Here is a 27,029-nt window from a genome sequence, read left to right as displayed (position 1 = left end):
AAGGGATTGTCTACTGAAATTCCTGCCGAAGTCACCTAACACTCATAAGCAGGAGCAAACTGACAAAAAAATCAGTTCATATCAAATTCTATTATGGAGTATCTTCTAGAATATTTTGTCATCGCACACAAGGCTACTACTTTCTTCTTTCTTGATTAACCAAATTTTGATTCTTATGACATGAAAAGTCCACGAACCTCAGGACATCAGTTGGCCTCGACACTGCAACAAACCCCAGGGCATGCAAGCTGCTGAAGCTTTTTTTCTTCGAAAGGATGGCATCAGTGGTGTCAATTTTATTAAAGAAAAAGAGAGTTAGTCTAGTTTACAAGGAAAATCGGACTCAAAAACCATATAACTCATGGTTAAATTGCAAGGGGACCGACATAATCCCAACAACAAGATGGCGACACATATCTACCACAACTGAACAAGCCAACAACGTCTCATGATTGAATACACCACTCATCACAACTCTATAACAATCGGATCCGGCGCAGGTCATCGTTGCCTAGCGTGTCGCATCGACACAACAACTTTAACTCCCCACCGTGGACCCCAACCACTGCCTCGAGTTGACATGTTCACGCCCACAAGCACCACTGACATTGCGAGATAGAGCTTTGCTTCATGTCATCATTTCCGAGCTCCGTCATACCTCATCAATGTAGCAACTCTGACTCCACTACAACATGCTCCACTCAACACGTGTCAGCCACCCACTCAAACGTGAACCAGAACTCCAACTGAGCCTCACCGAGGCCTAGTGTGAACAAAATGCCATCGCCGATCTGACCAAAGGAGCACCTTAGGCCAGAGCCACCCGCAAGTTGCGATGGGTCTTCAAAGTGACGCCTCCAAGGAGGACATGATGTTTTGCATCATCATCATCCGTCTGAAAACTCGAACCAGGTTTTCAACTGGAGAATCCCCTAGGGGTGGGATGGGGGAGAACTTCACGACCACACCTCCAAGGAGGAGAGTGATGCCCACGGGCGTCACCATGGTTGGCACCGACAAATTGCCGAGCAAGGCTTTCGCCCATGTTCCTAAAGTCCCATCCTGTCTCATTGTCTTAGCCGCACAACACTCCAACGCCTCACCCCGGCCCTGTCCTCGAACCACCACCACGCCCCTCGTACTCCCCATGGGCCAGATCCAAGAGAGGAGAGAGATCTGGTAAGGGGAGGAGCACCAGCGACGCCAAAAGCTCGGGACGGAGTGAGCATCGGGAGGCAGAGGGCCACGACACCCCGGATCGCCCCCCCCCCCCCCCCCCACGGAGCCCGCCACCTGCAAGGGCCACCGTCATGTTGAATGTACCTGATGTCGCATAGAGGGGGTGAATAGGATTTTTCTGAAAATTAAAACTTCACAGTAGATTACAGACTCTGGATACTCCGGGTCAATCCGGAGTATCCGAACTCAACCTGAATAGTCCGGATGAAACATGAAATAAAAAACTAAGAACACCTAAGTAAGTCTAATTGAATCTAAGAGTTACCATAGGTTTCAAAGGAAGCTTAAAGATATTTTCACCAACTACCTATAGCTACAAACTCGCAAACAAATAGATCGGACAAATTGCCCCAAAGATCAACTAAAACGAAAAAGTATGCAAGAAAGTAAATGAGACAAGAATTTATTTCTCGAAGTTCGGATTACACGATCCTACGTCTCCTTTAAGGTGCTCACAAAAAGCAGGGTTTCTTTCAACCCTTATCCCCACCAAACGACCACAAAGATCAAGCTTGTGCTTACTCAAAGCTTCATCTTCCCTTGCGGAGGTGAGGATGACCTTCACAAACTTCTTGGAGCACTCTCACAAGCTTGGATGCTCTCAGGGTGACATCTAGCCGTCTAGGAGCTCTAAGAGTAACGAATGCGAATCGATAGCTTGATGATGAACTCAAATGCTCAATGAATGAATTTATGCTCACATCACTCAATCTCACTTTCCCAACCCAACTCTCAAAATGTTACAAGATTTGATGCACTAGATGAGTTAGTAGGCTTATTGAATGGCTATGAATGTCTTTATCTTGAGTTGGTTCAGCAACAGCGGTATATCAAAGAAGAAGGTGAGGGGGTATATATACTATCCCTAAAAAAATTAGCCGTTATAGTGATTTTTATACTGACCCAAAGTATCCGGGTTATACGCAGAGACTCTAGATTGGCACTTAAATGCATAATTGAGAGTCATGTCCGGAACCCAACTCGGAGGGTCCAGATGACTGACAGAATCCGAAATACCCGGATACTCCGGGTCAACCCGGAGACTCCAAGTAAAATAATAAGAAACTAACAGAGCACCCCTGCCGGAGCTAACCTCGGAGACTTCGGCTGACACACCAGAATTCAAAGTATCCGGGTCAGCCCGGAGACTCCAGGTCCAAACTAAGATATTTAACTTCCCGGTGTTCATGGGGTGATTTGTGTTTATCTTCTTTGGTCTAGATGGGTACTTTGAGTACCAAGATATCTTCAAGTCAATCTATACGTATCCCTCTTAATAGAACGATATACCTATACTTAAATTCGAAAACAAAATCAATTTAAATCTATTGAGTGACTACATGCCACTTCTCTTTTCTTTTTATGGGACGCCAATATCATTTAACTTCTTCAATGAGACTAAAATATGTTTATAACTTTAATAAACTCATTAGCTCCTTAATCGTTTATCATCATTTATCCAAAACCCATATAGGGGCCTAGATGCACTTTCACATGTTGGTCACCGTAGCATCCTCTCATGCAACCCAGGGCCACAGCCACCGCGCGGGCTCCCCACAGGCCGAATCTAAGAGGGAGAGATCTGACAAGGGGAGGAGCACTGGCAACGCCGGGAGAGGGGTGCGCAAAAGTGAGACGAAGACCAGCAATGCACGTGTTGAAGCAGGTGACCGGCCACAGACCCAGTGTTGAGGGTCACCCCATGGCTGGCCACACATAAAGCCCGAATAGCGGGAAGTCGAGCCCCTACGAGAGGACAACCGACCTGCACGGCGAGCCTTGACGGAGGTCCAAACACCCTGGGCAAGCACCGTATGGAAGCAAGGCGACCATGCGCCTGCCCCGACACCGGAGAGCCACCATAGGCCACAACGCAGGAGCTGTACGGCTACCACATCGCACTCTGATGCTGGCAACCGCCGGATATAGCTGTTGTCACCCAGATCTGGCCCCTCACTCACATATCAGGTCAAATCACAACGCATCTAGCCGTACTACAGATGAAAGGAGCAGAGGAAGAGGGAGGTGAGGAAGGGAAAGGAAAAGGGAAGGGAGGGATGTAAGGCCTCCCTTTGGCGCCACCTGTCAGCCGCCGCCACCGCCCACCGTCGTCGCCGGCCGACGACCTCCGCAGCGGCTACGCCACCCTCTTTTTGGAAAGGTTCGACAGTGGATGGAGTTGCCCTCGTGTCACCTACGAGAGATGACACGTTGTGAAGGATAATTTATTAGAGATTTTGAAGGATAGAAAACACGCATGCTTAAGATGTGGGTATTTTACAAAATTTCTGTAGGAATCATGGCTTTTTGAATATGCCTAAATGAAAACCTTCTCCATGTAAACAAATTTACCTAAGAAAAGTATTGGACTAATGGCAAGGTCCAAAAGGGAAAATAACACCACCTTGGAAATATCACGCTGAAAAGTGCCAAAAGACACATTTAATCTATGAGCTTATTTGAATCGGATCATTTCTAGCTTAAAAAATTCTTAGAGTTAGAGCTACTAATATATCAAGAGTTTTTAGTTTAAACATCTTATTCTTATTTTAAATTAAAACCAAATATTTAAAGCATTTTATTTTATCCTACAAACTTTAAATACTACTTAAATCTTGGAGCTTTAGGTTTGCCAAGCAGATTACCAAACCTTTTTCTCTGTCATCTGCCTATCTTAAGCTCACTTCAGCGGGAAACTTGCAGTTGCAGATAAGGCGGGTGTCGGAGAGTGAACTCCTGTCGCAGGGATCCCAAGAGACCCCTTTTTAGAGATTCGGCCGGGGGGATGATCCTGGAAAAACTTGTTTGGGAAATAAGCGGGAACGGAAATAAATGTGATGCCCGGCGGGAGACGATCACCCTAATGCAAGAAAAAGTGGGTACGCCGGGTTTTAGACAGGTTCGGGCCGCACGGAGGCGTAACACCCTACTCCTGTATGAACACTATATTTATCCTTGAAGGGAATTCTTCAAGGAGGTATCTGGTTCTAAGGGGAGGGCTGTTTACAAAGAGCTTAAGGCTCTTATGTTCTAGCTTAACTTGAGCTGGTTCGAGTGTCTGTCGATCTATCTTTGGCCTGGTTCGTCGGAGATTGTTGGTCGTCTGGTGGTCGAAGGCCTTTTTCTCCTCGCTTTTAGTGTTCTCCATCCTTTCCTTTTATAGGCGCGCCGACCCCAACATATCCTGAATGGGAAAGAGGGGACGCGAATGCCAAGGTGCCACGGAGAAAGGCGTAATCATTTCATTTTGGCGAAGTGACAGGGGCGGTGGAGAAATGCGGCGCGCATTCGACCACCAGCCGCTGCGGAAGCCTCGGGGCGCCCTAAAAGGGGCCCACCGGTCAGCCTCAGAGGTGCCCAGTGCGCCCACCCTGTCTTGTTCTTCTGCCAGGGCAGGGTGGCAGGCGGAGTGCTTCGATTCTGGCAACGTTATCCCGAGGCACCTGGATGAAACGGGACGGGACCCGTGCATTTAATGGACCCACGGCCCCCTGCTAGTGCATGGCAGGGTCTGACACTGGGGCGTGGGCAGCTGAGAATGTCAGGATGTCAGGATGTCAGACCGCGCGTGCCTATTAAATGCGGCATTGGGCCTTTGACTGGATGACACCCTGACGACGGGACCCTTCGGGTCGTTGAATGATCTTGCGCGAACCTTCGGGGCACCGAGTCCTCGGGGGCTGCCACGTGCAGCCCCGAGCACTCTCTCCCGAGCACTGCGGTGGGACCTTCGGGGCACCGAGTCCTCGGGGGCTGCCACGTGCAGCCCCGAGCACTCTCTCCCGAGCACTTTGGTGGGGCCTTCGGGGCACCGGGTCCTCGGGGGCTGCCACGTGCAGCCCCGAGCACTCTCTCCCGAGCACTGCGGTGGGACCTTCGGGGCACCGAGTCCTCGGGGGCTGCCACGTGCAGCCCCGAGCACTCTCTCCCGAGCACTTTGGTGGGGCCTTCGGGGCACCGGGTCCTCGGGGGCTGCCACGTGCAGCCCCGAGCACTCTCTCCCGAGTACTGCGGTGGGACCTTCGGGGCACCGAGTCCTCGGGGGCTGCCACGTGCAGCCCCGAGCACTCTCTCCCGAGCACTTTGGTGGGGCCTTCGGGGCACCGGGTCCTCGGGGGCTGCCACGTGCAGCCCCGAGCACTCTCTCCCGAGTACTGCGGTGGGACCTTCGGGGCACCGAGTCCTCGGGGGCTGCCACGTGCAGCCCCGAGCACTCTCTCCCGAGCACTTTGGTGGGGCCTTCGGGGCACCGGGTCCTCGGGGGCTGCCACGTGCAGCCCCGAGCACTCTCTCCCGAGTACTGCGGTGGGACCTTCGGGGCACCGAGTCCTCGGGGGCTGCCACGTGCAGCCCCGAGCACTCTCTCCCGAGCACTTTGGTCTTAGTATTTAGACCCTGCAGATCATCGGGGAACTAGGGTGCTCGGGAACCAGAGGCGGCGGCCCCGAGCACCTTCTCCCGGGATTTAGCTTTTTCTTACCTCGCAGGGTGGTGACATGTGGTGGATAGCCGGCTTGGCCTCGGGACTTAGAGACCCCTGGTTCTGAATACACCGACAGCGGGCTACACTACCACTCACCTATTCCTGCAAGAACTGGCCATGGCGGCTTTCTGCACTCCTGCTACCACTGCAGCTCCCCATGCCACTCCAACTCCTCTCACCAGCTCACGGAAGCACAGCGCCGTGTGCCACTCTCCCCAAGCTAGGCGCCGGCGCACGGCTTACGAGTGCAACTCTTCAGGTGCGCGCAGTGGCGCCGACGCCGGCGGCGGAAGAAGCGGCGGGTCCCTCCCCTGTCAACGTGGAGTACCTGGCCGCCGAGTTCGCGGGCCACGGCGTCAGCTTCGGGGCCGTGGGCCGCAGCTGCGCCGGCAAGATGGCGCTGCGCAACGGCCGCGTGGCGCACCTACTGCTCCCGAGCGGTCTTGTCACGTCGTACAAGCCAGCCATGTGGCACGGTTCCGTCACGGAGGTGCTCCACACCGACGTCGCCGCGGGCCCCGGCGGCCGGGCCGTCATCCACGGCGGCGTGTCCGTGGACCTCCGCTGCGCCGGCGGTGACGGCGGGTGGTCGCCGAGCGGGGCTTGGTCGCTCTGCGACGTCCGGGGAAACCCCGCCATCACCATCGTCCCATGCAGCAAGGAGCCAAGGAGTTCCTAACACAGTGCCTTTCCTTCCAGATCGAGCTCGCGTCAGCGGCGCCGGGGGACGCGGCCGAGGAGAGGTGCGTCGTGGCGCTGCATCCGGAGGCGCTGGCCACGGAGCTCTCGGCGACAAACAACGCGGCCTCGTCCTCGCCAATGGCGCTGTCGCGCGCAGTGTCCAACCACCTGCGCGTGAGCACCCCGGACGCCACCTACGCCCTGGGGCTCCAGGGCTCCGACTACCGCAGCGTCGAGCCCGCGCTGTCGGAGTTCAGCATCACACCTCTGGACTACGGGGCCGCGCGGCAGACCGTCCGGCACCGCTGGGCCAACAAAGGCTTCGACATGGTCCTCCCCGGCAGCCGGGCACACGGCGAGGAGGACGACGACTACAAGCACTTGACGGAGGAGATGTGCCGGGTGTACAGCAACGGGCCCAGGGGAATTCACCATCATCGACAGGGTAAAAACTTTAGACCTTGGGCGTTCACCCAACTCTTAACCGAGAGCTCGAGAGACCGATGCGAATTCTTGTATGAAAATTGCAGGGCAGGAGGAACTCCATTTGCTTGCACAGGTGGGGGTTCGAGGAGCTGTACGTCTTCAGCCCAGGATCCCAGTACCAGTGGTACGGCAACTACGCTTACGTGGTCGTAGGGCCTACCATGTTGGAGCCTGCAGTGCTGGGGCCTGGAGACACGTGGCAGAGTGCTCAATGCCTTCGCAACCCGAATCTTTAGGCTCACCTCTGCTCACTGATGCTGGGAGAAACAAATGACCCTGGACCGTTACCGCTAGCGTATGCAGATGTGAAAGATAAGAAGGCCGCAGGCGTAGCAAACACAGTGGTTTACAGATGCTGGCAATCCTGCTCGTAGTAAAATGCTGATAACAATGTTCAATACTCAATAGTAGTCATATTTCGATGTCTAATGCGATAATGCTGATCTGCGATGTGGTCAACAGCACCAAGAAACAGCACAGCGTCACAGCTACAAGAATTTCTCAGTCTGACCAGGATAGAATCCGAACAAGGAACATCCCTGTTCCCGCCATGTCTATGCATTACCGAAAGAAATGTATAACCATTTCTAAGTGTTAAACTCACTGTTACGCAGCAACACCCTGGAATTGTGACAAGACCCTACCAACTTCGGATCGGACAGCCTCGCATTGAAAATCCTGCATGTTGGGCAAAACCATCTCCCCTTGAATCTCATTTCAGGTGTCCGACCAACACATGCATAAAGGAACCATTCGAGTCCTTGACGCTGTTGAGCAAACATTACTGGTTAAGAGAGAAAGATGACTTTCCTAAGTTAAAAACTGAGTTTATCACATTAGCATAACATGGTTCCATGCTTCAAACAAGGATATGCAACAATTGATTTCTTTATTGTCTTCCAATTGTGATATGTTAGTTGGATTGGAAAAGAATCCTGCAGAATGTTTCCCTGATAATTTTAAAGGCAATAATAGTAATATAGTACAGGGCTCTAGCTGTGAGTGCAATGGACGATATAACATGCATGCTAGTATATAATTGTGATTTGTTAACATGAAACTTCTGTAATCAAGTTTAATTCTGGCTTTAAGTTGCAGGTAGCTTTGTCTACTACATTTTGTTCTCTTATGGAGAGCAAAATGTCCTTTCAGTGCAGCGATAGTCTCCACATAGTATATGAAAACATAAATGGATAAAATGTGAAGAGCCAATGGATTTTGGAGTTAACTTGAGCAATTTAGTTTGTAAATAAATTCTTTTCTAGAGAGGTAAGACTGTACTAAAGGAACTGGGTTCTAATAATTTTATGCTGTACTCCCATATAGGAACACGAACTGTAATAAAGGTTTGTTTTATAGGTTTCCTGAAATCATTTGTTACTAGTATGCAGCTTACCAACTTTGGAGAATCTCTCATTGAAGATTCCTGCATGTCGGGCAAAACCATTTCCCCTTGAATCTTGTTTCTGGTGTCAGACCCACACATGAGTAATGGAACCATTCGCCTCCTTCACACTGTTGAGTGAACATAAGACAGTAAGCACTTAGCAAAGATAGATAGCTTTCACACGAGAAGGCAAATTAATATCATAACATAACAGGCTCTGGTGTTTTTAATGTGACAGTGAGGCACATTACTGTATAGGGTTTGAACCATAACATTTGGTCACTAAAAACCTGCTGAGTTTTAACACTTAGCAAAGATAGATATCTTTCACATGATAAAGCAAAATTTATATCATAACATAACAAGCTTTGGTGTTTCTAATGTGATAATGCGGCATGATAATGTATAGGGTTCTAACCATAACATTTGGTCGCCAAAAATCTGCTGAGTGTTTCTTTAATAGCAATGATGTGAAGAGTAATACACCATTCATGTTGGTATATGACTGTGAATTGTTGACAAAAAAGTTCAGAAAGTATGATCTTGGTTATACCCTGTAGGTGCCTTTATCTGGTTTACAAAAACTGATGCATTTATCTGTTACTTTCTGGGAGGCGTATAACAGCAGTTTAGCAAACATCATATACCGGTCGTGGATCGTGATAACTCAATGACACAAGATGACCTATGTGTCTAGGAAAGCAATTGAACAGGCTTGGGGGCTGGAGATAAAATGTTTTAAGAATAACTTGTAATTGACAAATTCCACAATATCTCACAATCGCTATAAGTTCTAGAATATACAAGCAAGAGGCAGCCCGATAGTATATCCTAGCCACAAGAGTAAATCAATAAGCACAATATCCTTAGTCTGGATGGCAACAAGTAGAGAAAACCACCAAATAAATATAAGATGATAGATGATCAATCCAGACACAACAAAATATATTGAATGCTACATTCTGTTGTTCGAAAAGGAAACAGAAGTCTTTAAATCAAAACAAGAATCACTTCTGGAAAAGTCTAAAGCTTATCTGATACCTGACAAGAGTAAAAATGTAAAGAAAACTATAATTTAGAGCACAAGAGTCGAAACTCCTATGAATAACTCAGAAGATGCGTTATGGTTATTTGGCACCAAAAGTCCAAAACGACTTACATTTTCATTGTCACAAGCAATCATATCACCATATGAAACCTGAAACAATAATAACACATAGGAATCTTATTCAGCGAACATTTGTGGAAAAAAAAAGTTTAATGTAGATAAGATGCAAATATAAATTACAGGAAATATTAAAACATATATTATTTTAAAACCTGACCTGGTGGCATATACAGTATGTCGGTTCATTTGGATCAATTGTTTGATCCATGTCCATAGATGTACCTGCTTTCTTGCTGCTACCTGGAGGGGGCATTAAATCGAAGTCCATACCCCTTTCCCTATCCCATTCCCTCTCTCTGAATTTCTTTGATGCTTGAGGTGTACTAAAACCAAGCCTCCTTTTGTCATCCCTGCTAACCACCGGAATCGGAGGAAGGACTGGTGGTTCGTCTGGAGGTATCTTCCCTTCTGCAAGTGAGACCAAAAATAAAAATAAAAAATCAATAACTTGTTTGATGAAGGATTAAGGATGGCATCCCACGATAATGTGCAAAAGCTGCCGTGATTTATTATACCGTGCTTTAAATCTTCTGCAAACTGGCCCAAGTCTTCATCAAGGCGTTTGATATGGCTCTCTATCTGTCCAATAATGCCCGAGGTACTTACAATTATATATCCACAAAGCAAGTGGCAACGAATAAAATGGAAAGACTACCAAAAGTGGAATTCACTTCTACATTGGTTTGGATTCCTCAAGTTGCTTTGCTTCGGCATGGAAGATAGATGAGTCGACAATGTCATTTGTATTCTAGAATTAGATTTTCTATAACTGCTGTTAGGCTTCTGAACATTTAATCTTAGATATTGGGTGGCATATCAAACAATATGAATCGTAGAAGGCTCTTCATATTTAAATTTAATTTCATCTTGCTGGTTGATTTGTTGCAGTTTTCAATTAGTACTCAGTAATCACTTTTAAATTTCTACAAGTTATAATTGTAACAAGTCAGAGCGTTTCTGTGACTACAAACACTTGAAACTGGAATTTGTTTTGATGTGTATAAATGCATACTCATGAACTACTTTTGGAGTTTGGCACAAACTGTTGGAGCTGATTGGGGGACAGAAATCAAACAGCAAATAAGATAACTACTAAACATGAAATAAATATATCGTGGCACTAGTTAAATGTTTAGCATAAAAAAAAAAGCTGATGTCATAAGCTTCTTAATCTACAGAACTGCAACGAAATGACAGGAAGGAAGCAGTACCAAGTCATAAGCTTGGCGTGCCAGCAACACTTTCTCGGTGCAGAGACTCAGTGCATTGTCCTGGCTAGCTTCAATATCCTTCTTCATCCTCTCTGTGGATGTCTCATCATCATCCATGTTTGACCTGTCATAACCATGGGATGACACTCCCAGGAGATACTTTATCTGCCCTTTGGTCTGACTCATAATGCCTGCATAACAACACCACATGATGAATAATTACAAACTTAGGGAAAATAATCATCCACGTACCATCACACCAAGCAACAATCAGTGCTTACATGCCATCTACAATTCATTGAAGTGAAATTAAGGAAACATAAGAAATGTGGCCGAATTTACTCTCTTTTAAACATTTTTTTTTGGGGGGGGGGGGGGGGGGTGGGGGGGTGGTCATCACCGTGAGCCCTATCATCGAGCTCGCGCATGGTGAAGAGGATCCTCTGCAGGTCACCGGACAGAGTGCTCGAGTCTGCACGATTCCAATAAAAAACCAATCAGTAAGGCCGAACAACCGGAGGCGGTAATAATCCGAGAAACGGAAGCGCGAAAAATCTCACACTCAAGGTAGTCGTCGACGTACACGCCGGTGCGAGCGATCGCCATGCCGTCCGGTGCGCGGGTGGATTCCGCGGCTCCGGGTCGGGTTCGTTGCCTGGATTTGGGGCCTAGGGTTTCGGAGGAGGAAGACGGCTACGGAAATTCGCAACAGGTTCGAGAAGGTCGGAGACGAATCAATTCGGGGCGGCGGACGGATTGGGTCCGGCGGACCGATTTGCCGGCGTCAGTGGGATTGGTGTGCGCCGGCGGCCGGAGATAATGGAGGCGGGTGGTTCTGCAGCGATAGAAAGCGATGGCCTCGCGATGATCGGGAGGGCGCGTTTATACGCACACCGATGCTTACCTTACCAAAATTGGACTGAGATCCTAGATAAAAAGGAGAGCTCAGATCATACGCTACGGTAACATATGAACAGTAGATTATGTCGCTACAGTTGACCGTTGACCGCATTTGGTTTGCTACCAAAGGTAAGATTCTTTCTCCTCTTGTCAATACTAGTACATTATCTTGCAAATGTTTGGCAAAACATGGATGGCCAAATTGATGGCCAAACATTGGTAATGCCAAATTTGCAGGGGAACTTTAGTGTCAAACGGGGTTCAAGAAAAAAGTGATTGCACGGATGAAAGAATTTTGAATGTGTGATGGTATGTATAAAAGGGGACTTTTTATGGTACTACTGGATAGCAATGCTAGTTCGATACTACTCTGATTGTAAATAGGTTTGCCCTAAGTCAATTCTTTTTAATTTGACTATCAATACTAAAAAAAATCTTATAGATTGATAATATAGGGTTTATGTTACTAAATTTATTATAGAAAACTAACTCTTTTTATCTAAAATAAATACTAGAGTATATTCTTAGTCAAAGTATTATATTAGAGATCACATCGATATTCTAATGAACTTATATTTGAGATCAGAGGAAATAGTATAGATGAAATTTCGTGATCACGTCATTAACTTGGTCTGATCCACGGGGCGGGCTGGTTACGTGGGCCTTATGCCCGCCGTTCAGTGGTTATTGGGCCCACTAGGTTCTATCGAGGCCGAATTGTTTATTGCAGTCGTTTTTATATCCGTCAGATGTAATATGTAAATACATTGTATCAATGCTGTCTTTTCTTAGTAGTTAAAGAACGAAACGTTGTTGGTTCTCTACAAGAATAATGGATTTGGATCTCAGTTACGTGACTAACCCTTGCTTGTTAAAGGCCCATCCATTGTCTGTAATATTGTTTTCTACCGCCCATTGGCATGGCGCTATTGCTGGTTCCATAGCTGGCTGACCACCGTTGCACAAAAGTGTGATCAACCAAACATGCCCTCAGCTTCAAACCGGCCCGGGCGCACAAAAGCTTCCAACACGCACAACACAATCTAGAGTTCCACTGACGGTCATGTAGCAACGCATTGAGGCCTTGCTGCACCACGCACACGCATGCAGTTCGTCCACGTACGGCGGTAGCCAAGTAAGCGCTCGCAGCAACAGGTGAACGACGATCTTGGCGCGAGCCGCGCGCCGACCCGACGCGCAGACGAGAGAGACGCACCCCGTGGTAGGTAGCCAAGCCAGATGGTGCCGGCCGGCGTCGCTGGTGAATGGCGATGGAGGAACAGCGCTCTCGGGGACGATCGAGACTTGCCGCTCCGTCTCCTCCTCCGACTCGCCGCTAGCTGCAGCCTTGCAGGACAAGGGCACGACCGTGGCGTGGATGCAAGCGCGCCACCGCGTTGGCCACGGTGCTCGTGCGCCGCCGTACCAGTGACGCCTCTACTACTGTGCCATGCGTTAGGATCGTACGACCCGCTCTTCGAGACAGTGCTATTAGTTTCAGAATTTAAGCACGGCGCTACGTTGTTTGAGTGGCTCACAATTTCTTTTAGCGATAGTTGTCTCCTTTTTCTTCTTGTAAGGCTTAGGTAGTACTAAACTCATGTAAATACTCTCTGTTCGCTCTCTCAATTCATTCTGGCAGAGTTTCTGCCGTTCGGTGAAAAGAATTCAATTACACCGAGACAGCCTTACTCACACGGGTCCCAAGTACAAATGCTCCTCCTGTACTGAGAACAACGGCAACACATTCGTCATGCCATCTGGAGACATGTTCCTCGGCAATAAAATCTGCAAACATTTTCCATAAACGAGAAACCTCGTCTAGACTCTAGACCAACCCACAAGTTTCCACTTCCTGCACTCATCTAGGATCGTACTAATTATCAACATGGCCGGCATTAAACGTACAAGATAAAGATATCTTCCCCCGGTGCTGCATGAACTTCCGACTGTCTCTTCCCAGATGAAGAGAGAAGGCATGCGTTCAAAGCACGACAGCATTTCTGATAAGCATTGAGGTTACACACCAATTTTAAGACATCCTCCAAGCACCGGACGCCGATCGCTATCAAGTGTACACGACCAAGAGTGTTCAAGCATGAGATTATTATACAATACTGTGGAATTAAATTCCATTTCTACTTAATTCATGAGAACCAAACGAGGTATAGAATGTTGTTCAGATGTATAGAAAATCGGTTACTTGGTTAACAATAATAAAGCTAAAACAAAATTTGCAAAAACAATAAGGGTTACATGAAACTCGATGTCACAAGGTATATAAAGAGATCATAGGGGCTGTTTATGTCTCATGCGAATTATAAGAATTTGGATTTTGAATTATGGATTATAGAAGCTACTCTAAGGTGGATTATGAATTGTGCCACAATTCAGATCTAGATTGCTACAATCTGCTTTCAGAATCTATTCATTTATTTACATAATTCGACTGTGAAGCACAACACGAATCCAAAACAAACAGATCCATAGAGAACTAAGTCCAGCCTTAGATGTTTAATGAAGGTAGTTTACTTACTGTTCATCAAGGATCACTTCAGTTTTGCCTCTTTCCTGTATCAAAGTATAAAATTATTTTAGTTGTAGGCGGCGTTCTCATCGACAGCGATGTATTTGTAGTGATTTTATTAATTTTCCTTTAGTGATAAGCTACATTCACTTTATCGATCTTTAAATTTTGCATCTCTATTCTTCAGCATATATTGTGTGAGTATGTACTGTGTCTACAAGTAAGAAGCAGTAGCAGCTGCAGCTCAGCGAAAAATATCCCACCGGCGGACGAGTCTCCTTTTTTAGATGGAAATGTCTCTATACGTGGAGATTCACGTGTTCCGCTCGACCCTTCCAGACGTGGAGACCTGCGCGGCGCGGGTCTGCACTGCGGTCCCGTTCCTAGCTGAGCTCGGCGAGGGGCCGCGGCAGGCAGGCAGATCCGTCATCCGTGTCCCAACGTCACCACCAATTCTCACTCTTCCAGATGGAAATCACGCGCGCCGCCGTTTCTCTCAGACCCTGGGCACGCGTGATCCGTCTGGTTTCCTCCGATGCCTACACCCAGCACGGCGCACCTGAATCCAATCAAACGTAGCGTCACGCGCGGGTTCAGCTCCACGGAGAAGAAAGGGATGGAAAGAACAGGTGGAAGTGGAATGGAGGAGATCCGCGGTTGGAATTGGAAGCCTGTCCGCGTCCGGGCCTTCAGCCGTCAGGTGACAGACACCGCCCTTACCTGGCTAGAGTAAATTTGATCAGGATGGTGGGTTCAGTTTGTTAGCGTTCCATCAGGTGAGGGAGTGATGTGCTGCCTTCTACGATAGTACATGTTCAAATCATCGCGTGGCCACTGGTCCATCGTGATGATTACCTTGAAGAAAAAAACATTTGCGTCGAGTTTGGTTGGGTACAAATATATATACTTTCAGTTATATGCTTTCCTCAAAAAGAATTACAATCTTGTCTCTTCCAAACAATCAATACAATGAAAAGAATAACATTGGGATATCCTATATTTCCCTTTCTTGTAAACATTACCTCCATAAGTATAAAAAAGGAAGAAAACCCACAGCTCAATCTTTGCACTCCTATAAAAAAATCTCCAGTGCTTAGTAACTTCACAAGTAGCTGTACCAGTTTTTTTTTCTTCTTTTTCTTTTGTAGAATCAGTCTGTGTGCTGTTGCAGAAGAAAGTGAAACTCAGAGTTCTGCCTTAGTAGTGGCGGCGGCTCCACGTTGGACGGGTCGACGTCGAGCATCAGTCGTGCTATATCATCCAATGATATAGGTATGCTGCATTTTCATTCATTTTGGGCGTTAGATCAGTACCTACTGTTGCAGTTTCAGTTATGTGATCGACTGCACATTCACATCTTAGTACTGAACTACTGAATATACCTTGAGTCGTCATCTAGCAAGAAAGAACTATTTGGAGTAGTTATCGAGTCATCTGTTGTCATTGTTCTCATCTTTCCAATGACCTGAAATAATGTCCACTCTTGTTAAGATGTTCTCTTTTGCAACACACAGATGTATTTCACGCATTCAGGAAGGCAAATGCACTTAGAATTGCATACATGTCTAATGATGTGAAGTTAGCAGACATGCACTTACCTCTTGAGATAGACCTTGTGCACCATATTTGTCGTCCCAGAACATTGTTGCTATGCGATATATTTGAGTTGTGCTCAAAACCTGTGAAAAGTACACAACATTTCTTACTCGACAGCTCACCAAGAATTCAAGCATTTACAAGATGCCTTGTTTACGACTTACAGGGCAAAGCTCATTCGTGATTTCCTCCAGGGTTTTGTGTGACTTCTGATGCAAAACCTGTAATACGAATTTATTTAATGAGTAGACATATCAAACTAGTATGGCTGTAAACAACTGCATGTTTTCAGGCATACCAGGAACCCAACTGCCTGCCTAATGTTTTGCAGTTCATCCCAAGATGTCCCTGCGTACTGCAGTGTGACGATACATTTCAGTTTAATGCTCTCTTGCTAATACAATTTTTGTCTTGTTCAAATTACCAAAAAAAGGAAAAACCTTAACCTCTTCAGTTGTTCTAGAGTACCACTGCTCCAGTTCTTGCAAGCCAGCCTTTAAGAATTCCCCATTGCTGAAGGAGCAGCATTCCCGACGTAGTAGCAAACTAAATAAAAAGATAGAGATTTGATACAGTCTAGACTCAACCAATGCAAACTATTTACAAATAATGTATTGATGTCCCATATGAGCTTGTGCAATCAAGGGGAGTTAAGGATGAGTTAGCTTGGTACAAGATATATACCTGTTGAAGAGTTGCACATTCAAAAATGCAAATACTTGACTAAATGTTTTCCTGATTATTATCGGAGGTACCTACAAAATTAAAATTGAATTCACCAATGTATTTCTGTAGTTCCCTAACTGTAAGACAGCTGAAAAATATTAAGATTGTACTCACATGGTTATTGTTCATTGTTTCCAGTGTATGATCCAGGCACTTAACAATGCTTTGCCAATGCACACTTGATGCTTGCCTTGATAGTGTGTTAGAGTGTATATTTTTTAGTGATCCCCGAGATGGTCTCACACGAATTGCTCTTGGAGCCTATGAAGATTGACAATTGTTAGAAAAATTGTATTGCCTCGTATCCTGGTGATGGAAATGGCTCAGTTGCTGTACCTGTATGCACATAATCAAGAATGAACTTATTTCCTTCTTCAGGTTATCTCTGATTATCCCATATATCTTCTCAACGTATGCTGTTAACTGTTGCTTGAAACGAAGTGCTGGATATTTTGCCTCTACCATTGATGCAGTGTCAGGCCTTCCTACCATTCCACTGTATCCACTAGTTATGCCTAATCCTGTTGATGATGTTCGGGCATTCTGACAATGAATTTTTTCGGATGTGAGCTCATATTTACAATGTGAATATCGCACTAAATGAATTTGTCCTGTGAAATCTTGATGTCCCAGAAAAAAATACATAGGAGAAACCACATATCATAACTTTAAAGGAGAATGGGGCCTTGAACCATGACTTTAGCCACCACAACCTTGTGCTGTACCACTAGCAAGCATGGAGCACCCCGAGGTCAAACTTCAAGTTGCAATCTCAGAAGTCTGGATGGAGAACTTACCTGCACCATTCTACTGAAAAGACTGCCTGCCATGGTCCGGCTGCGGTTTGATCCTTTACTTGCTGAACTGCTAGCTTTAAGGGTGTTTTGTAATAGGTAGAGGAGAGTTGATGTCGTCGACAACCAATAAGATAGCTCTCCAGAACTTTCAGCACCCTGTAAATGTACTCAGGTGATGAGTTTCTCAACAACTTGATTGCCAACATTCTTACATCACTGTAAAGGGAAAGTGGTATGCATATTCATGGAGTCAATTTATTCCATACTAGCGCATCAACCCGTGTGACTGCACAGGCTAGAAATTTAGTTTACGGTTGAATTGTAGATATTTGTATTAATAATGGTTGTATGCTAAGATACATTAACTATTTATATTTAAATATTAGAATGTAAAATATAAATATAATTTTTGTTCATAATATTGAATCATGTTTATTATTTGTGAATAGATCTAATTTATAATTTTTATTTTATGTGTTATGCAAATTGATTTTTATTTGTTTCTTGATTTTTTGAAATTATTATTATTTTTAATGTCTTCACCGTATCTCATATTATTTTTTTTGAAATACATTATAAATTCTTTGACATTATTTTTGTGTGATAATTCGTAATATGTTTGCGTTTTGTTGTTTTAATTTTGTAATGTTTGATTATAATTGATTTAAAAAAGCGTGTTGATTGCTAACGTAACTAAGTTGGAGTTTGCTAACGTAATCTTGTTGGACAAATAATATCTACAACAAAAAAGGAAGGAAAGGAAAGGCAAGGCAAGAAGTAGTCTTGGGGCTAGACTCTATGATTTATTTTTTAATCTTCTATGCTGTTTCGTCTTGTTATTGATCTATGGTTACAGTTAGTCAATCAATTAATTCAACGGTTAGATGTTTTGTTTTTTTATAGGAATTTATAGAATTTTCTTAGGATTAACGTGGAGGCATCAAAAGGAACCTCCAATTAGTAAATATAAGATTTATGGCTCATGGGAGTAACAACCTCAACTGATGACCTAATTGTTTGGATGATTCGGTCAAATATGTTAGTCCTCTCTGCTTCAAATGAATGCCAGTGTAGGAGTGATTTGTAGACAATGCATGCTGCAGCTGATTTTTTGTTGTCAAATCTCCTGTCTTCAGCCAGACTTTTGATCAGGGCATCATGATTTTCCTGTGAAAGTGTGAAGGAAGAACAATGGGTGAGAAATCAATCTTCAAGATATATAGAACTTATTCCTTGCATTAATATCTAAAACGTTAAAGCACTGAACGTACTTGCTGTCGATCCGTCAGCGACTTTTGTTTGCTTAGATTCTTTACAGGAGGAACAACCACCTGCTCCTGCATGCATAGGATAATTACTCCACATTAATGAGGTGTCTGACTGAGGTTTGCTATTATCTTATAATATGTTTGCCAGGTAAAACTTAGCACATACATTGACTATTTTAACTTCTTCAAGCTGACGTCCACTGTCAGTTCCCTGAATGAGGTTTTGACAGAAAATTTAATGCAACTCTTTTAGTTATTCAATATAGTCAATCTTACCAAACCCGAAGTAGTTGCTTTAAGGAAATTTACCTCCGTCGCTAATGTCTGATTCACTTCAGGAGTGACTACGGCTTGAACAGCTAGCGTAGAATTACTGCGGAGCAACTGGATCTCTGACTCCAAGACGGCAATCTTGCTTTCCAGTCTAAAGAGATCATTTTTTTTTAACTTGTCAGGCTTTCTCATAGGACGTGAATACAGTGCAGAGAAAAAAAATCATGCGAATGTAAGGTATGCATATTTTAGAATATACCTCTCTATCTGTTTTGATTTATCCTCATCTGCTGATGCTACCAGTGATTGTTGTCTTAGAACTTGGTTTTCAGATTCCACATCGGATAAACTTGTTTCAAGCCTGCACCATATAGTACAGTACCGTGTGTGTAGGGTTTGTGATCTTTACAAGTCAATTTGCACAAAGCAGAAAAAACATTAATACCTTTCGATCATCTCTTGAAGTTGATTAAGTTTGGATCCTCGTTCTTGTGTCTCCTGTGACAATTCATCAGACTGTTTTTGCAACTCAAGAAGCTTCTTTTCAAGATCTTCAGCCTTCCTTTTAAATGTACTGAGTTCATCCTGGATCCAAACACGGATGTGAGGATTTCTCTAAAGGATTAAATTATGAATTTATTTTTTAATAAACATGTGGAATTTATTGGGGATCGATTACCGCAAGTTCTTTATTTTGGCTTGTCAACTGCTCAACTTTTGCACTGTCCACAACTGGCACTTCTACTATCTTTGGTGGTGCTTGTTCGATTGCTAACTTTGCAGCTTCTTTCTCCTTAACTATTGCTGCATGGGCTTCCTCAAGTTTTTCATGCATTTCTTGCAATGCAGATTGCAGCTTTGCAATTTCTTGGCCCTTGGCTTCTTCAAGGTCAATCTACCAGCAAGAAATAGTTAATAAACTCATTTGGGACCAAGTAACAAATTACACGCTACAGAAACCGACATATGGATCCAAGTGAATTACCCTCAGACGCTTTTCAACATCTAACCGCCATGTGAGTTCTTCTACTCTCTTTTCGAGCTTGTCTTTTGCTTCTTTGAGTGCACCGGTCTCTCTTGCTTCCTGTTTACATGCTTATGCTTACTTTACGGTGCATTAACAATGAATGATGTACTTGTGTTACAGATGTGAAATCGGACAAACCATTCTCAGTTTCCGAAGTTCCTTTCTTGCAATGCGTGCCCTCCACAAGCACTGAAGAATCAACGAAGCTTTCTTTTGCTGCTTGTAAGCGACATAAGCTTTGTGTTGGCGCCATTGAGTCTGTGATTCATAGGGCAGTTAATGATTGTTTCTTATGAAAGCTATCTACAAATCACGATCAATGTAATAGTGTGAACCTGGATAATTATGGCAGCCTTGGTCTCTCTTCGGAATCTGTGTTCATCGCGAGCTGCCATTGCACGTAATCCTGCCTGTATTATTATAACTGATTCATATACTTGCAGGTACGCTTTCCTGGCGGAAAGGGTACGTGCATGCTTCTGTATCCTAATTGAAGCAGCATTTCTTCTCATGTGCTCAAAAAGCTTTCTAGCTAGTCGTGCTGCAGGATTTGATTACATTGCATGTCAGTTTCAAGTAAGAACTGTCTTGCTGATCTTGAGGGCACGAAGTGATTTAGGCAAAGCAGTGAAGAAATACCTCTCCAGAACTTCTGAGACTGAACCGAGGCTTTTCTTAAGTTGATGAATTCCTTTCGCATAAGATGTGTCTTTATACGCCTCTGGATTAGTCGTGTCGCATTGGCCAATACTTCTGCTCTTCGTGCATCCAGCTCTGCCATCTGACCAGCTCTTAGGAATACCTTTGTTTTCCCTATCTGATATAAATAAGGTTACATGTGAGGTCTTGCAAAATATATGCTGTATAAGATTGTTGTATCTCCCATATTCACCCATTGACATAGGCTACCTGATATCCTTTCAAACCCATTCTATCACATATCGCTGCACAGGCGGCTTTCTCATCAGAGCTGCGAAAGCATGAAGCTCACTTTAATCTTATTTCAGGAAAACCAGAGTATACTTTATTGACATATTTCACTTAAACTTTCATCTCTATTTACAATTTTACATCGCCTAATCAAATTTCACAACTAGAGTATCCATACCTATCCACGAGCTCTGGTGCAAGCATTCCAAACCGATCAATAAACTCATCGAATGTCCTCTTTGTTGGATAGCCAGCACAGCTGATCCGGATTGCTTCCAGAACACCCTGCACCATGACCATGTGAGTTTATTGAACTTGAGATACAGAACATGAAATCAAGGTTGCAGAGTAACATAGTAGAACAAATTGCACATACTTACCCCACATCTCAATTGATTCAAGACATTGAGGTTCTCAAAGATGCCTGGTTTCAGTACAGCATTAGGCTTCACACATCTAATGTAGTGAGGTTCTGTTGTACTCAGTGTTTCCATGAGGGATTGCAGTTGTTGCTGCATATATTATGGAATAAAGGGTTACTGACCATTCCCAGGCCAAACATAGAGATCTAGCTCCAATATGACACACCTTAAAACGAGTACCGATTGAAGAGAATTTGGACTGTTTAGAACTTTCCTCAGGTAGTGGAGGAAAGAGATTTGCAACAAAAGGGCACCTTGAAGAATTTAGTAGAGCTTGATGTTCAGCTACCACATAGTCTTTGTTCTTGTCAAGGAAATGATCCGCTTGATATGTGACCTTTCAGTTGAACAGTTTGTTAAAATTCCTTGCTGGTAAATCTTAAGTTTCATATTATAACTGATCGGTTGCTTACATCTCCTGCGTAGTGGTTGATTGTAAAGGCGGTCCGAGCAAGCTTGGGCTTGCTGAAGCGCTTATGTGCCTTGTATGTTTGATACATCTTTTGTGCAAATGTTTCATGTGTGGACTTTGGAAACATGCTGCATGAAAGCCATATATCATATCCTTATATTCGCATTCAAATTGCATTCTATGGAATGTTTTTGCTAGGGAAAACTATCCTATGTTACACTTAGTAACAAAAAAAAAAAACAAAACGGAAGAATGTTTTCAGCGCTGTGTCAGTTTGCACATAAAGCTAGAGAGTTTCCCAAAACAATCTTCTCTAGGTTCAAAAAGAACACAGGTCATACCATGCCTCGTCGAGGAGAGCAATTATTCCTCCAGGTTTCTGCATGCAATGCTCAAGAGTTATTGATCAATAAACACTTTATTCTTCTGTAAAAGTAGTCCATATACCACTTCTGATATGCTCCCAGACAATAGTACATTACCTTCTCGATCATGTCCAGAACATCTTGATTGTCCACAAATTCAACATAGCTCCAGTCTATCTCCTCCCTTGTGTATTCTTCTTGCTCCATCTTAAATACATGCTGCAAAAGGAACTCATGTGCTGTTAATCTTGAAACGTAGTCCGTATATATCGAATATTCGTTAATTATCTTCTCTTAGTATCTACAAATATTATCAAACCTGATTAAAGTGCTGCTGCAACTTCTCGTTTGTCAAATTGATACATAGTTGCTCAAAACTGTCAGATGAACAGAATTTGAGTAGTGTTTCAGCCTTTCAGGTATATTACTAGTAGGAAATGCTCAAAAGTTCATGCAGTATTACAAGAGTAGTACTAATGGCAAACCTGTTAATCTTGAAAGTCTCAAATCCATAAATATCAAGCACGCCTATTATATTGGTCGCATCTGGATCTTGACCAATTGAGTTATTGATCTTGTCTACAATCCTGTTAACACAAAGAAGAAAAACCCATTGTTGTTTAGATGGCATCTAGTACTAGTGGTGCTGGAAGATACAAGTCTGAAGTGGTAATTCACAACATTCAGAATGCATCTTTCAGTCTGTAGTCTTTACATATACCTGACAGCTAACACTACACCTGATATTTTTCTTTTATTTTTTATGCATTCATGAAAATGATAGTTCTTACCAGTCAAACAGTCGTGAATATACCGTCTTTGCTAAGGCATCACGACTCAGTGCAGCAGAATCTGGATCAAGGGGTTTCGTGATATTTCCATCAGGTGTTACAATAACACGCTGGCAAAGGGAGTCTTCAAGGGCCTTCTTGTCACACCTAAAAATAAATTTTACACTTGAGCATACCAGAAATATGCAGATCACCAAAAACTTTTGAAAGATATTAGACTTACATTAGCAGTTCTGCAACTGTTTTCAGGTGATAGACTGATTTATCATCTCTCAACTTGGATGAATCAATTTCCTGCCCTTTGGAGAAGTCAATGTTTCCTAGGTGAAGGATCGCTGCTACTACTCTGAAGATTGCATCCTTGAGCAGTGAAAAAGATGAATTAGTTCTTGCCTCAGGAATCTATATGCTATTCCATGCAAGTCTTTTTCTAATATGATGTACCTGTTCCTCTTGATCAATGCCAACGATATCCATAGCATTTCTGGTTTCTATGTATTCTCTTGCATCATCCACATTGGCTACTTCATAACAGTTTGTTTGATTCAAGTAATGGAATGATCTTGGGTCTCCCACCTTGAACCTTTTTACATCCTGAAATCAGTTGACCATTCTGAAGAAGTTGGTCTCTAGACACTTCAATCATGCAGAAACCAGAAGTTGTATTTAGGTTCTTCTTGAGAATCACCTCAGGGGGTGCGGAACAAAGCATGTAAAAGCAATGGTAGTTCCTCTCAGGATCAGAGACCTGACACACTCGTGATCGTTCAAGGAGGTACGTGCGAACAGCAGCCCCAGATATCTTCCCATACTTGTCGAATTGGATTTCAACAAACTTACCGAAGCGACTGAAAAAGTTGACATGTTAACTACGGTAAATTCAAAATATAAATCGTCGAAGCGTAGCTGCAGTTACTGATTCTAGAGTCCACCTTGAGTTATTGTTCTTTACTGTCTTTGCGTTACCAAATGCTTCCAGTACTGGGTTAGACTATGTGCATAGGACAAGAATAAAGAGAGTTAATGGGGACATTGAGGTCAAAGAGGAGAAAGAAAGGAAAAAAAATGGCAATCCACCTACCTCTAGAACCTGTTGCTCAACAGTCCGCCCCTCCGTACCGGACCTTCCTCCCATGAATGCAAGATACCTCATGAGCATCTTTGTCGTCTCCGTCTTACCAGCACCACTCTCGCCACTCACTAAGATTGATTGGCTCCCCTGATCATTGATCAGTGCCCTACAATTGTTGTCACCAACCAGGAAGAACGCCGATCAAACCTCGGTCGATCAACCATCCACAGACCACGACAACAAGAACAGAACACACAGACCTGTAACAAGCATCTGCAATCGCGAAGAGATGGGGGCTGAGCTCCCCAAAGGTGGCACCCTTGTACTGCTCCATCATGTGCAGATCATACAGATGAGGCAGCCTTTGGAAAGGGTTCACCGCAATCAAGATGTTCCCGGTGTAAGTCTATCAGATTAACTTGTTAGCTGACACAGTTCTCGACAGGAGGAAAACTGAGGTGGAGAATTCCGGATGGCAAGTACTCACGTATATCTCGTTAAGGCCGAACCGGCAAGAGAGGTTGTGCAGGACCCCCGGCTCGTGGAGGTACGCCAGCTTGGTCATGTCGTCCACTCCTGCAGGCGGTGCCTCCGTGTCCTTTGGGTATATGCTGCCAAGGCTTGCCACAATCTGAACCAAACCAAATGGCTCCAAACTTATATGCTGAGAAGTAGAACCCAATTATCACAGTGAACAATAACAGCATCTGGAATTAGCAGTTCCAGTTAGGCTATTTGACAAACTGCTGGTACGCATCCTACTGAGGCTATGATAAACTACAATTTGGCTTGAATTCTGCAAATTTTGCGTCGTTCTGGATGAGCACTAGTGACTAGTGAATGCCTGCTATGGAATTTTTTCGAGGCGAACCAACGCCTTTTTCTCTTCGTGATCCCATCTGGTTCACAATGAACAGTGTGAAATCTCACAAGTTTCTAGAGCTCAACTATTTTGATCTTGACCCCAAGCGATCATAGTGAACTCCAGAACACCGAGGAGTGGACACGTGAGGTTGTCAAGGATTGAAAGAATCAACGGAGAGTTGAATAAGGCAACGGAGTACGCACCGTTCTGCCGTTGGTGGTGGCGACGGTGGCGTCGCCGCCCCTGATCTCGGTGACCACGCCGTCGACCCAGGCTTCCCCGGGGTCCTCGAACCACACGTGCGAGCCGACGATGATGTTCACCGGCGTCCCCTGCACAGCCACAAAACAAGAAACTTATCACTCCAAGGCCAAGCACAAAGACGAAACCAACAAACTATAGCAAGCTGCCCGGCAAGCTGGAAGGACATGAACAGGCTGACCATTTGGCGGCCGATCGCCCGATCCAGCTGACGGACTCAGCTTGCCGTCGGCCAACGGCACGAACTGCGCACGGAAACTCGCGATCACTTGATCGATCGGAACCGCGAGAGGAGGTTATCAGCTGGTGGCTGCAAAGCGCAAATGCGCAGGCGAACAGGTGGAAAGGGACGCGCGGGGGCGGTCGGCCGCGGTGCGATGGAACGAACGGAAAGCGTAGGGAAGAAGGAATATACAAGCTGGTGCAGAGCGATGCGGAGTGGGGTGGCGGTCGCGAGGTGTGAGCTGGTCCGGCCGTCCGGCTCTCCCTTTTGCTGGGAAAAGAAGACGGAATCGCTATGGCCACCGGAGCGCCGCACCCTACCCCGCTGTAGACCAGCACGTGCAATATGGCGCAAAGTGGCATCACCATGTCCTCTAAAATGTTCTTACACTTCGGCTGTTGGTTTATAAAAAATTTAATGACATATTTATACAACGTAGAGAAAGTGATAGTACCATGACTATTTTTTAGGCAGATTACCATTTTCAATTTCAGTATTAAAAGATGCAAATAGCCAGAGAATGAATGGTTTGACTGTCAATTTTTTTGAAATAATATTATTTTATTAAAAATAGCAAAAATATAATTTAAAATGGGGAAATTGTATATTTAGGTGCCAGTAGTTACTCCAATTACCAACTAGTCACTTTGTCGGCAATCAGATAACTAATCCACATTTGGTGTGCCGACCAGGGATCTGTGTCCCGTAGACGATATTCAAAGAAAATATATTAATTTTTCATATGATCTTGGATGGAAATGATATTTGTATGAAAATTGTACATGTCGACAATATCTATAACTTTTTAGTTGAACATTTTTTTATTTGAATCCGTTAAATGTACAAAAAGTGTCTAGAAATTTCAGATATGAAAAACTAGATATGAAACTTCTAGCCATTTTTTAGGCATTTAAACAGGTTCAAATGAAAAATGCTCAAATGTAAAGTTGTAGACATAGTTGATAGGTACAAATTTCATTTAAAGATCATCTCCATTAGAGATCATGTGAAAAAGTTATGATTTTTTAAAGAAAATTTGTCTACAGGACATCTCACAAAGGTGATTTTGTCCGTAGCACACTGCAAAAGTCGATTTGGTCCAGTGGATTCCGGGAATACGTGGTTCTTACCATTATCATACCATGCCCAAAAAAATAATATTTCCAGCGGAAAAGAGGAGAGAGAGGCAGGGGAAATGACTTTGTTGCCATTTGGGCCCGGTGGTCGAACCAGAGTTCGTGTGGTCGAGTGAGACTACCCATCTATTCCGCCGTTGTCGCATCCCCTCTAGCTCTAGCGGTTTTAGCTCCGCCGCCGCCGCCGCATCTCACCCAAGTTTCTCCTCCTCCACATCCCACCAAAATGGCGTGCTAAGCTTGTGGAGAACCAAATGGATTCGCAAAGTTCCTTGACTCTCAAATGTGGTGTGGGACGGCTTCATAGCACTCACAGTCCAAAGAAGGGTGTGAACTTGTCCTGTGTTCCCGACGGGTAAGCTTCAAATCCTTGGCTAGATTTGTTTCTGTGTGCATGGCATTTTGCCGTAGATTTGAGGAATTTAGGGATCTAGGGTTTCACCTATTTTTTCTAGTGTGATTGCGATTTGACTCCGTTGCATTTGGGTTCGTGTGGTTAGGGTGGACCATAGCTCAGTGCGTAGAGTTACGATTAGGATAGTAGGCTATTGAGAACAAAGCGACGACGATAATGCCGAGTATCATGTTAGCAGAGATGTTAGATGGGTTAGAGACAAGGATAAAATTTGATGGATCATTTTGTTTGCTGAACTAGATGTTGAGATCAAATGTGACAAGAACCAAATCTTCCAGGTGAGCTACTGGGACAAGAATGAAGGTCACTATAAAGAGATTGATTCTAACTCTATCTTGCTTGACGCCTTTGCCATGTACTGGAAGTTG

The 27,029-nt window shown here is 44.5% G+C and overlaps 2 protein-coding genes, 1 long non-coding RNA gene and 1 pseudogene across 4 annotated transcripts; 2 read left to right on the top strand and 2 right to left on the bottom strand.

The window, feature by feature from the left end:
• Window positions 1–5,803: 5,803 nt before the first annotated feature.
• LOC133913304 (protein NDH-DEPENDENT CYCLIC ELECTRON FLOW 5-like) lies at window positions 5,804–7,182 on the top strand (annotated as a pseudogene).
• Window positions 7,183–7,305: 123 nt separating this feature from the next.
• On the bottom strand, window positions 7,306–11,569 carry LOC133913303 (PHD finger protein ING2-like). Of its 2 annotated transcripts, XM_062356420.1 has the most exons (8): window positions 11,216–11,569; window positions 11,056–11,127; window positions 10,656–10,846; window positions 9,960–10,023; window positions 9,602–9,852; window positions 9,436–9,474; window positions 8,286–8,404; window positions 7,306–7,656 (listed from the first exon to the last, which is right to left on the bottom strand). In XM_062356420.1, exons 1-7 carry the CDS (start codon window positions 11,259–11,261, stop codon window positions 8,303–8,305), a joined length of 765 nt encoding a protein of 254 aa, XP_062212404.1. In that variant the 5' UTR covers window positions 11,262–11,569; the 3' UTR covers window positions 7,306–7,656; window positions 8,286–8,302. The 2 variants fall into 2 exon arrangements, with proteins under 2 accessions (XP_062212404.1, XP_062212405.1); XM_062356421.1 differs by lacking the exons at window positions 11,056–11,127; window positions 11,216–11,569 and adding an exon at window positions 10,998–11,016.
• Window positions 11,570–14,871: 3,302 nt separating this feature from the next.
• LOC133913301 (myosin-12-like) lies at window positions 14,872–25,364 on the bottom strand. Its single transcript, XM_062356419.1, has 40 exons — window positions 25,069–25,364; window positions 24,830–24,958; window positions 24,249–24,392; window positions 24,022–24,167; window positions 23,771–23,927; window positions 23,622–23,680; window positions 23,378–23,537; window positions 23,134–23,283; window positions 22,913–23,049; window positions 22,690–22,836; window positions 22,384–22,485; window positions 22,218–22,275; window positions 22,016–22,117; window positions 21,875–21,912; window positions 21,535–21,661; window positions 21,288–21,458; window positions 21,080–21,211; window positions 20,878–20,984; window positions 20,679–20,739; window positions 20,409–20,586; window positions 20,105–20,310; window positions 19,908–20,027; window positions 19,728–19,826; window positions 19,422–19,637; window positions 19,188–19,327; window positions 19,002–19,103; window positions 18,779–18,893; window positions 18,636–18,680; window positions 18,473–18,538; window positions 18,198–18,368; window positions 17,202–17,357; window positions 16,741–16,947; window positions 16,519–16,665; window positions 16,363–16,433; window positions 16,125–16,224; window positions 15,977–16,033; window positions 15,843–15,899; window positions 15,681–15,761; window positions 15,465–15,547; window positions 14,872–15,359 (listed from the first exon to the last, which is right to left on the bottom strand). The coding sequence occupies exons 1-40, from the start codon at window positions 25,069–25,071 to the stop codon at window positions 15,233–15,235; spliced, it is 4,674 nt and encodes a 1,557-aa protein (XP_062212403.1). The 5' UTR covers window positions 25,072–25,364; the 3' UTR covers window positions 14,872–15,232.
• LOC133913302 (uncharacterized) lies at window positions 18,836–20,030 on the top strand. Its single transcript, XR_009909015.1, has 3 exons — window positions 18,836–18,979; window positions 19,592–19,758; window positions 19,890–20,030. It is a non-coding gene; the product is annotated as an uncharacterized LOC133913302 (long non-coding RNA).
• Window positions 25,365–27,029: the final 1,665 nt, after the last annotated feature.

This window comes from Phragmites australis, chromosome 3 (genome assembly GCF_958298935.1).
Source record: "Phragmites australis chromosome 3, lpPhrAust1.1, whole genome shotgun sequence".
NCBI classification, from domain to species: Eukaryota; Viridiplantae; Streptophyta; class Magnoliopsida; order Poales; family Poaceae; genus Phragmites; species Phragmites australis.
The sequence above is the reverse complement of the archived record's forward strand: the minus strand, read 5'-3'. Positions and strand labels throughout refer to the sequence as shown.